We start from the raw sequence: 9,741 nt of genomic DNA, 5'->3' as shown, positions 1-9,741 counted from the left end.
CGTAACAATACAAATAAATATGGTATAGGCAAAATTAACATTACATCAAACATAAGAATAAACTGCGTAATAATAATCTACGCGCTGCTACGAGATCGTAGGATCGAGAACCGCTAAATTCAGAGTTACGGTTAAGAAGTTATGGTATTTGGAAGATCCACGTGGTTAAGTATAGAATAGACTAAGTGCAACATTTTAATCTATATTTCATGACAAAACAAAGTTACCAGATGATAATAAATATTATTGTGAGACTAATGCAACTAGAATGGATCAAAACGGGGTTACAGTTATTGAGTTATGAATTTATGGAGTTATTGAGTACCTAGAACAGATTAATTCGAGCGAACAATTTTAATTCAAGTTTCATGGCTAAACAGTGTTACTAGTTGATAGACAATATTAATACAAGATTATTGCAACTGGAATGGGTTAAAAAGGAGTTAGAATGAATTAAGTATGAATTATACAAGTTTCTAGATTTATTTTTATACTAAAAACCTATTTTCTATATTAATATAATTATTTTATTTCAACTTCTGGACTGGGGCCACTATTTCAGAAGAGTCCAAGGTCTTTTGTGAAAAACCCGAGGGCATGGTTTAAATCCCTAACACCCAGTGTGGGTCGCGGGTTTAATCATAATAAAGCCAGGGGCTCTTTTATAAAAACCAACCCGCCGAAGGGGTACGAGGCTGTTTGGGACGCTCGATCTGAATTCTACGGTCGAGATTATATCTACATTAATCCGAATGGGTACGCGATTCTGACCATCAGATCCGAGATCTACGGTTAATATATTGGTATGCCCGCGACCATACGATCCTAGATCTACGGCAATGGATAAGTCCGAGCGAAACGTTACCTCGGCCATAAGATCTGAGCCACGCATTTCCTAACCAACGGTCAATGTGTCATCTTCATCCTCCCCCATCTGCTTGACCCAGGATGACGCTTCTGCGTGAACGACGCCGAGGAGATAGGCGTAGACGTCGATGCCGCGGGTAACCCGGAAGAGGATACGGTCGGAGCAGGCGGAGTCGTCGCAGGGGAAGCTGGATGGCATGGGTAAGGAGGTCAGAGACGTCGAGCGCGAGTATCGAGGCCGCCCGACCATGGCGAACGCCGCGCCGTCTTCAGCAGACGAAGCGCATAGCATCGCATGGGCGCCCCGGAGTGCGCGACTGCCGCGGCGAACTCCCGCCTAGAGGACAGGCGCGGCATGGTCTCTCTCTCGTCTACCCTCACACCGGCCATGAAGCACGGCGGCCAGGGACGTCGACGGCAGGCGCTAGCAGGGACGCGTGCACGGTGGAGTTGCGACGGCCGGTGAGGTGCCATGGGAAGCAGGGGCGCCGACGTACGACGAAGAAACCCAGCCGCCGTAGGGTGCTCGCCATGGGGAGACCGCTGGAGAGGAGGCTCGGTTCGATTTTTATAGTCGCAGACCCACTAGAATCACGGAGGATTTGCTGGGAATTAGTTAGGGAGCCTCCGCGCACAGCTCGGACGCAGAGAAGAGATAGGGAGGAGAAGAGGCTGGTTCCGACCTGTGGGGCCCAAGCGTCATCGGCTCAGCAATAGTGGTGCACGGAAGTGGAACTGGGCCAGCTGGGAAACTTCGGCCCATAACGCAGGTATCCCTATTTTGTTTTTTTTTGTTTTCTTTCTTATTTGTTTTGTTTTTAGTTTTCAAATCCACATAAAATCCAAGTTCAAATTTCTGTTAAAATGCAACAATCCAAAATATTGCCATAATGCAAAAAATATATTTTTATGTATTTATTTTATTCCTTTGTTTAGTTAAAGGTTCAAAGTATGTTATGCACCCATGTTATTTTTTTTGGAAGAATTATTACTCTTGAGTGTGTGTGATCAAATCCCAAGTAAGAAGAAAAATAAATATTCATTATCTTACTTGTTTAGGGAAAAACAATGTTTTCTCTTTTACCTAGAGCCACTTTATCTTGAATATATTTAAGGGCATTCTTTAAATTTCTTGTGGTGAATAACTCGTCCTACTAGATTGAAGGTATTCCTATTTTATGTTTACTTAACTTCGTAGTATTATTCCTTAAAAAAACATAAAAGGAATACCCAACTCTTAGCTCAGTTTTAGGGTTTACACTATAATCCTAGACCGTGTTATCGTCCTTATCTACCATAACATTTTTAGTATACAAAATTTTATTGTCTGCCATCAGTCACCTCGTCATCGTATCAACTTTTTTTTACAATTTTATTTAAAATAAAACACAACATTTTATTAAAATAAAATTTCATGCAATCACACAATTAAGCAAAAAATATATAACTTAAACAAAACAACTATCTCATTGTTATCAACCTCTTTCGTATTTTCTTCACTATCCAGTTTTAGTTGCTTGATCAATTGATTTAATAGCCCGTTTGGATGTAAAACTTGAAGCACAGAAATAAGAAATTGTAATCAGTTTTTTCTGAATTCTATTGTTTGATTGCATATGGAATTGGGATTTGAAATCAGAGATCCAATTCAAGGGGATTGGTCAATAACTAGAAACTCATCTTCAAATATAGAGCATCACCCCTTTGAATTGCGTGGAATTAAATCACACAATTCTAAACTCCAATTCCGTGACATCGAAACAATAGAATTGAAATTATATCTCATTTCAGTATTATGACTGATTTGGTATTGAACCCAATTCAATTCCATGTTTTACAATATTGACATCTAAATGGAGCATAAGGCAATTTGTGGTCCTTTTATGTCTTCATCCACATCGATGGTTGCGTGATCCAACAATTTTGCGAATTGCTAAAATAAATTTAACTGAGCCATCCTCTAGCTTGCCTTGTAGAGCTTGTGCAATATGCTCTTCTCTTTGAGAGGGGACTCGTTGCTGGCCCTTTCCCATTGTGTTAAGCTCGTGCCCTTATCACGATCAATAATTTGTATTGGGTCAAAAAAAAAATTGTTGATACAGAGCTATAATCTATAATCGTTATCTAATTTAGATGTGATCTTTTGCTCGTGTCGTCGTCACCATGCCATGTGCACCACTTGGGTTGAAGGCGAAAAGTCCGCCATATGTGTGCTTGAACTTGAAGTCGATTTCGTTGCGAAGTATTTTTGTGATATATAGAACTTAGCTTCATCCTTTTCTGGCTTTTGATATTAACAGCCGATGATCAGGACTACACACTGAAATGCAAAACTCTTTTGGAGCGGGGAAATTGGACAGGATTGAGAGGGCCAAAATTCTTTCTATTTTTATTTAAAATTGAACGGAAAGGAGATTTTAGCCCACTCAATTCCTTCCATTTCCCTTGCTCCCAAACAACCCTAAGAGCTTGTTCGGTTTAAGGGATTCGAGGGGATTGAAGGAGATTAAATATCTTTCTATTCAATTTTAACTAGAAAGAGATTTAATCCCCTCCAAACCGAACAAACCCTAAAATCCCTTACTAGTGAAATATGAGTAGAAACGGATTTAAATCTTCTCAATCCCTTCCGATCCCCATGCAACCGAAAAAAGTCTAAAGTGGTTCCTATTACCTGATTGACTGCTTTGGTCCTACGAAGCCTCAACTGCTAAAACTTATGGTGAACTAATTGAAAACATACAAGCGATGATGTGAAGGGTGCACCCACTCTAGTCTTGTAATCTAGTCGTTTTCATCAAATAACCCAACCACCTTTCTTCATGTGTTCCTTCATCTTCATTTTTAAGCCACTTGCTCAGTTGAAGAAACAAAAGTTGCACAAGTGATGGTTGAGAAGAGTAGACGGAACGGGACCCAACCCACCCTAACCCATCATTCATTCATTCTCCACTAGAAGCACGGGTTACTGCACCCATGACCTGTAGGTGGTGGTGCAAGATACTTCAGATAAAGATATATATGTGCGTGTGTGTGAAAGACAGAGAACCTGGCTACGCCTCAATCTAGCCGGGAAGAACAGCTCCACGGAAGAAACAAAGGCGGCAGAGTGCTAGACCGGCCATCCGCGTGCCAGACTGCCAGTGCCCTCTCCTCTGCAGCCACCAACTCCTGCTTCCCAGAAGCTAGATCTGGACGAACATGGCAGCAGTCCCGGTCTACAGCATCACAAGAGCGGAGATCGACGAGTTCTGGAGCAGGAAGGAAGTGGAAGCAGAGGAGCGGCGACTCGCTGCCGAGAAGGAAGCTGCAAGAATCACGGCCAAGACACTCAAGGTCAGTCCATGCAGTTGACCAACTGTATCTTTGCGTTATCTATCAGTGCAGCCAAAGCCCAACCGAGGTTTCAGAAAAAAAAACATCAGATGGAACAGAAACTAATGGTATACCATACCATGATGGCATGATCATGTTCTTCAGCTCTTATTACGGTCGTGTGACTTGATGAATCGAGTTTTTTTTTGAAGCAGATGGAAGATTACGTGCTCTACGAGCAAATGGTCAGGGAGATTCTCATGGAGGGGAACGGAGGAGACGGATCAGCCATAGCGGCAGCTGCCACCGGTGGCACTACCGAGGCACAGATCGTTGGCATCAAACACTGGTAATCCCTTCGCAGGATCACGCTATCCATTCTTCTTTTTTGAGCGAAAGCCGTCCATTCTTTCTGCCTGCTTTCTGTAGTTGCTGTGTCGCTAGTGCGCGCCTTTCCAAAATAGCAAGCTCCATCATCCTTTGGACGCCGGATAGTGCTGGCCCAGTGTGGAAAACAATCTGTAACCCACTCCATCCAATTCCTAGTTGGATTCCCTGTCAGAATGCCATACAAGCTATTGTCCCGGGTACTATCTTATCAAACAAACAAAAAAAATGAGTAGTAGGCTAGCAAGAATATGCATGCTTATCAACTTGACTAAGGAACCAAGACTAGATACTCTATGTACAACATACTTTAAGCAGCAAATACAAGTTAAAGAAAACATTTTCTGGTGATGTGGTACCAACATGGCTATTTTCATATGTATATAAAAATAAACTTTTGGTTCCGTGTGCTTATATCCTGGTGCTTACGTCCTTGGAGAAGAATCTTAATCATCCAAGTGCATTTGAGATATGACAGACCACCATCATCTTCTCCCACTGGGTGCAGGTGGACAAGGAGTGCTTATGCTTATCTGAACACGCCTGCCTTGTCCATGGATGGGAATGGCAGAAGCAACAAGCATGCTAATGCTATCCCATACGTTCCGCAGGAGAGATGTACCGCCATATTCTGCTCATCAACTCCACGCCAGCCAAACGTCGATGCTCTTGCCATCTTTTAGGTGTCCCCGCCAAGGATAAGCTGGGGCGTGGGGGAATCAGGAAATGTGGATGTGATTCATGTGTCTGATAATATTTTGGGTTCAATAAGCTGCGACTTATTTCCCATATGGAATTTAATTTAATTGTATATCTATCTTCCAGTATTGCTTGAGAGATCAAGTAACAAGTATGGATAATCATGTTGCTTCACGTATAAAAGCAAGATACTGATAAGAAATTTAATTGTCATTACATCATTGCTTGCCACTACGACGTACGTTCTGTCATGTGAAACCTTGACTTCTTCAAAAATACGAGTTGCAATATTGCTTGTATTCAGGTTTCAAAGTATATTCGTGTTGGAAATCCATAAAAAGCGGCTAGCGCTAACCAAATGTTCATCAAGCTTGTGAGCCTGAGTAGGGATCAATAACGAAACAAAAAAAAATAAGTAAAAATCATGAACGCTAATTATTCCACTGCATTAAAAAAAAGAAGGTAAACTGGTCGAAGTGGATACATTTGTCAGCAAGGACATTTCTTCACGTTAGCACCATCCTAAATTATAGTTCAGCTGTTGACCAAGGTTTAGGTACATGGTACACGGAGAAATCAATAAAATTGTTTTAAAAAAAGGTATCAATAGAGTGTCCAGATTGTTAATCTATTTGCAATATCAAATGCCCCATCGCAGCTCCACCTTTTTTTTTTTTGCAGTGTGTATACTTTTATATCTATCCACCACGGAATATTTTGAAATAAAGTTCATCTGAAAGAAATAGGATGATACTCAAGTGAATGATACGGTAAAACAATCATAACTACAAGTCAATTGGTTGTCTCAAAAGACATCGACGGCAGAAGTAAAGGCAAACCATGAAACCATACTCTACAGCCCCCCCCAATAGGAAAGGGGAAAAATCCACCTAAGTTTCATGGATAATGGAAAATGCAGAGTTAGAAACTATGGGGTGATCCAGAGTTAGAGGTAGCCAGCCTTGCCACGATTTGTAGGGGCGAGCAAGCAGCCACGCCAAGCTTCTTCGAATGATTCGATGCGCGGAGCATAGTCCTCGATTCCATTTCCGCCGACTTGACGATCACCAAGACGCCAAGGTCCTCGGCGACTCGGCTATGCTCCGGAATAAAATCGGCCATAACTCTGATTAAATGCGACGCGGCAGCCTGGATTGCAGCCGGGGCTAGGCAATTAGCTACCCTCTTAGCTTCGTCAACTTAGCTAGGTTGCTTGTTGTGTGCCTTTTTTAGTTGCTAAGGGATGTTTAGAGAGTATCTGTTGTGCTTGACATCGCTTGTGTATTGACTCTTTTGCTTTAAGGCATTTCTCTTCTTATCAATATATAAGGTAGAACTCCTGCCTGCTTGTTTCAGAAAAAAAAAAATCGGCCACTCGGCTATGCTCGGCCATAGACACGTTCACGTGGACGGAATAAAATCGGTAAGGCCGAGGGTCATGAATTCATCTCCTCTCTAACAAATGGCAATCACGATTCAAGTAGCAGTAATCACAGTGCTAAAAAAAGTAGCATGAAAAAAGTATTTTACCTTTTTTTCTAATTTAGGGTCAGTTTAGGAACCCAATTTTTCTAGGAATTTCTATTTTCCAAGATGTCGGCGTTTCGACCCTGGGGGGTCCCTGGACCGACGAGTAAATTGTCGCTGCGTGTCCCAGCCCAGATGGGTCGGCGTGAGACGGAGCACAAGGGGGGAAAACCAGTGAGCGGAAACCGCAGCCTCGTGTTGTCCTGCGCCCAGGGCGGATGCGCTTGCAGTAGGGGGTTACAAGCGTTCGCGAGGGAGAGAAAGAGAGAGGGCGTGAGACTGCGCATCAGCCCGTTCTCCCGCGCGACCACCTTCTCGTACGAGGGCCCTGGACCTTCCTTTTATAGACGTAAGGAGAGGGTCCAGGTGTACAACGGGGGGTGTAGCAGTGTGCTAACGTGTCTAGCAGAGGGGAGCCAGAGCCCTATGTACATGCCGACGTGGCTGTCGGAGAGGTGTTGGAGCCCTGTTCATGTGGCGTCGTGGCCGTCGGAGGAGCGCTTGAGCCCTGTAAAAGCACAGCTGTCGGGGCTGTCGGATCCTTGCTGACGTCTCCTTGCTTCCGTAGGGGGCCGAGAACCGCCGTCGTCATGGAGCACGCGGGGTGCCATCATTACTTGTTTTACCGGGGCGAGCCAGATGGGACGCCTGTCATGTTCCCCGTAGACTGGGCTAGCTAGGGGTAGGGTAATGATGGCCCCCCTTGTGGCGTGGTCGGTCTGAGCCCAAGGTCGGGCGAGGCGGTGATTCCTCCGAGGTCGAGGCTGATGTAACACCCCAGGTGTTTATCGTCTGCTCGACCGCGAGTGCGGACTTTAACACGTGATAGCCGTGAATGTAAAGGTCATTAAATTTTAATCATCTTTGTTTATCACGATTTTGATATCGTGTCTGTCTCCATCTATCTAAATTTTCCAAACCAATTTAGTTTGCAAAAATTCAGACTTTAGTAATCTTCCGAAACATCAGATCCAATATCGTTTGGGTTGAGCCATCAACGTCTTGCCCAAACTCTAACCTTTGAAATCGGATCTGGTTCTGTAGAATCCATTTTTTAATTTCCGCGCGCCTGCGTTGTGCGCGTCCCTCTGCGGCCTGGCATTGTGACGTGTGGCGAGCGTTAACCGGTGCCTGGACAGCGCACAGCCTCTCGCCCACGTAAACGATGCGTGTCATCGCTTTTGAAAGGATCACAATTTCGATGTTGTATCGATCTCGCGTATTTATTTCGCGAAATGTCGAGCCTTGTGTCTGTTTAAAAATCTACGGATTAAGAGAACATGAATTTGGAATCCCGACCCAATCTTGTGATTTTGGCCCAAGCAAATATTATTAGAACTCGAAGACAACAATATTACTGCAAAGTTAAATCAGACCGAGATAACTAGAACCGAACTGAGTATTCATAATTAATCTGTTTCCCTGTTCAGACTGCAGATAAAATTATCTGCTCTAAATTAAATCAGGCGCAGTCTGTACTAGTTTGACGGGTATCTTGTGTTTCGTCCGGTTTACATCACGCGTAGCTTTAATCTGAAAACTAAATTATCTGTGTAGTCTTTTGTAACAAGAATTGGAGAAAAAAAACAAAAATCTAAATTTCTTTTCTCCCTTCCACCGCCTAAACCATCTGACTTATCCCCTTCGCGAAGCAACCATTCCTGGTGCCGATCTCAACCTCTTATCCAAATCCTAATAGGAAAACAATTATGTTTCTGTTTTTAAGAGAGGAGAATTCACATTTTTTCTCACTTGGCCACTATCGTTCCTTCTACTTATCCGTGTATGCAGGGCAGAGGCTTCTAGTTTCTTCACCCGTGATCTCTCCCTCATCCCCTGCGCATAGGAAGTCAGCTTCTTCACGTCGCCTCCTCCCTAGGCGCCGATCCTACAGAGCCTCGCTGGTCATCCCTGCTCTCTCGACGTCTCTCCCATGGCGCCCTCCCCTTCCTGCCATGGTCGCCCCTCCCTGCTGCAGCTTGACGCTCCTCCCTGGAGCTCGCCCCTGCCCTCTGTCCAGCGCCCTCCCTGCTGCCCATGGTATGGACGCACAGCCCCAACGTCGGCTGCCCTGTTCCTTCCCTTCCTGTTGATGAGCACGACGTCTCCCTTCATCTTTCTCTCCATGCCGGTGCTGCCCTCTCCTGCTCGTCGAGCCGCTCCCTAATGGTTGCTCGCAAGTTCCCAATGCTGCCAGCCGTGCAGAGCCTTCATCAGCCATGGCCGCCGACCTCCTCTTCCATGGATGACGATTTTCTTTCCTGCAGCAAGAAGCCATGGCGCCCCTTCTCCTCTTGTTTTCCATGGAAAACCCACGCATCTACTCCTCCCCATGGCTGCGTCTCCCGTAGGGTTTCGTACAATCGCAGCAGCAGCGGATATAGAATCACCTCTATGTAGTGCCCTTGGCATGCTCGATGAAATACAGCAACAAGCTCCACCTCGATTTGTGCAGCCCCAGTTGTGACCTTGTCGAATCCCGGTGAGGACCCATTGTTTTCCTTGTGTTTATTTCTCTCCGGTACATGTATTCGACGCCGATTTATTAGATGCTAATCATGTGTATGTATGGTGTGCTTGTGAGGAGAGAAATCCCTGGAAGTTTGGTTGAATGAAAGCGAAGTCTCGAGGTGTCGTTCATTAGGTACTCGACGTATGGGCTAAATTGTAGCTCGACGTGGTGCTTATAGTCTCCGAGCTGAATTTAATTTTGGGTGAGTTCCTTCGCTATCTATAATTGTCATCTTGAATGATGGGCCAAATAGTTAGGTGGTCGGTGACTCTTTTGCGATTAGCATAGGTACTTGTGGAGATGTTTGCTTAGGGAATCTGATTGTCCCTGAGCTGAATTTTGCTGCACACATCTCCTCTGTTGTGGTAATAATTGAGTGAATCAGATCATGTTTTCTGTAGAAGTGTTATATATAAAACTTGTAGATAATCTCT

The 9,741-nt window shown here is 44.3% G+C and overlaps 2 protein-coding genes across 2 annotated transcripts; one reads left to right on the top strand and one right to left on the bottom strand.

Moving 5' to 3' along the window:
* The first annotated feature begins 4,027 nt into the window (after positions 1–4,027).
* On the top strand, positions 4,028–5,447 carry LOC100192619 (OSJNBa0084K11.10-like protein). The gene is made up of 3 exons (NM_001137834.1): positions 4,028–4,203; positions 4,398–4,531; positions 5,078–5,447. Exons 1-3 carry the CDS (start codon positions 4,069–4,071, stop codon positions 5,250–5,252), a joined length of 444 nt encoding a protein of 147 aa, NP_001131306.1. The 5' UTR covers positions 4,028–4,068; the 3' UTR covers positions 5,253–5,447.
* Positions 5,448–8,536: 3,089 nt separating this feature from the next.
* LOC118473611 (uncharacterized) lies at positions 8,537–9,174 on the bottom strand. Its single transcript, XM_035963524.1, has one exon. It carries the CDS (start codon positions 9,113–9,115, stop codon positions 8,684–8,686), a length of 432 nt encoding a protein of 143 aa, XP_035819417.1. The 5' UTR covers positions 9,116–9,174; the 3' UTR covers positions 8,537–8,683.
* Positions 9,175–9,741: the final 567 nt, after the last annotated feature.

Source organism: Zea mays, chromosome 10 (genome assembly GCF_902167145.1).
Source record: "Zea mays cultivar B73 chromosome 10, Zm-B73-REFERENCE-NAM-5.0, whole genome shotgun sequence".
NCBI lineage: Eukaryota > Viridiplantae > Streptophyta > Magnoliopsida > Poales > Poaceae > Zea > Zea mays.
This window is presented reverse-complemented; position numbering and strand designations above follow the sequence as displayed.

Bases quoted from the DNA above. Each gene is read 5' to 3' on its own strand.
- LOC100192619 (NM_001137834.1), top strand. From the start codon at position 4,069: ATGGCAGCAGTCCCGGTCTACAGCATCACAAGAGCGGAGATCGACGAG. The intron at 4,204-4,397 runs GTCAGTCCATGC...TTTTTGAAGCAG, and splicing joins TCACGGCCAAGACACTCAAG to ATGGAAGATTACGTGCTCTA. The intron at 4,532-5,077 runs GTAATCCCTTCG...CACTGGGTGCAG, and splicing joins ATCGTTGGCATCAAACACTG to GTGGACAAGGAGTGCTTATG.
- LOC118473611 (XM_035963524.1), bottom strand. From the start codon at position 9,115: ATGCGTGGGTTTTCCATGGAAAACAAGAGGAGAAGGGGCGCCATGGCT.